The 862-nt window shown below is 46.6% G+C and overlaps 1 protein-coding gene across 1 annotated transcript; it reads left to right on the top strand.

Moving 5' to 3' along the window:
- Window positions 1-255: 255 nt before the first annotated feature.
- On the top strand, window positions 256-681 carry LOC113221617 (putative nuclear pore complex-interacting protein family member B2; the record flags this gene model as incomplete). The annotated part of the gene is made up of 2 exons (XM_026450945.2): window positions 256-355; window positions 468-681. Coding segments are annotated over 2 exons (294 nt in total), but the record flags the coding sequence as incomplete, so codon positions are not given.
- Window positions 682-862: the final 181 nt, after the last annotated feature.

Here is an 862-nt window from a genome sequence, read left to right on the forward strand (position 1 = left end):
AGCTCACTGCAACCTCTGCCTCCCGGGTTCAAGCAGTTCTCCTGCCTCAGCCTCCCGAGTAGCTGGGACTACACGCGTGTGCCACCAGGCTTACCTAATTTTTGTATTTTTAGTAGAGATGGAGTTTCACCATCTTGGCCAGGCTGGTCTTGAACTCCTGACCCTGTGATCCACCCACCTCGGCCTCCCAAAGTGCTGGGATTACAGGCATGAGCCACCGCGCCTGGCAGTCATTCTTAAATTATTATTTCCTAGGTGTCTTTCCTCAAGATTGTCTTCAAGTTACAAAATGTACATGACAGATCCACGGATGTACCGCGGAGAGCCTGGAGGTCCAATAGCCGTAGGCAAGAAGGTATGGCTCTGTTGGAATCCCCATAGCATGGAAATGAGTTTGACCTGGAAAGGGAAAGAATAGCTTCTTACCCTCAGGTTTCTCACCTTCTCCTGTCTTCACCCTCACCAAGGGCCGAGGTCCACTTGTACACACACAAAGAGAAGGGTTTCTTCCTTTCCGGGAATTAAAATTGGCCTGGCAGACCCCTTTACTTCACGGAGATATATGGAAGCCAGAGTTCGAACTGAAGTCCATAAGGTGACAAAGAAGGTCAACAGTCATTACCAAATCAATGGACAGAGGAAGACTACCGAGAAAGGGTAAGATGTGCCTTGACACAAACACTGTTGTATGAACCATGCGCCAATCAAAGTAGACAACTGTAATGTCCTTGAGAATATTTTCTGCAATATTTGTGGCAGATTCAGTGGGTACAAAATTGAGTTTGTCCTTTCTGCTTGATTAGTGTAATCTGCATAACTCCTTTCCCTTCCTACATTCTTCTTTGTAATTTTTTGGGGGGAA

This window comes from Piliocolobus tephrosceles, unplaced genomic scaffold (assembly GCF_002776525.5).
Source record: "Piliocolobus tephrosceles isolate RC106 unplaced genomic scaffold, ASM277652v3 unscaffolded_26356, whole genome shotgun sequence".
Lineage (NCBI taxonomy): Eukaryota > Metazoa > Chordata > Mammalia > Primates > Cercopithecidae > Piliocolobus > Piliocolobus tephrosceles.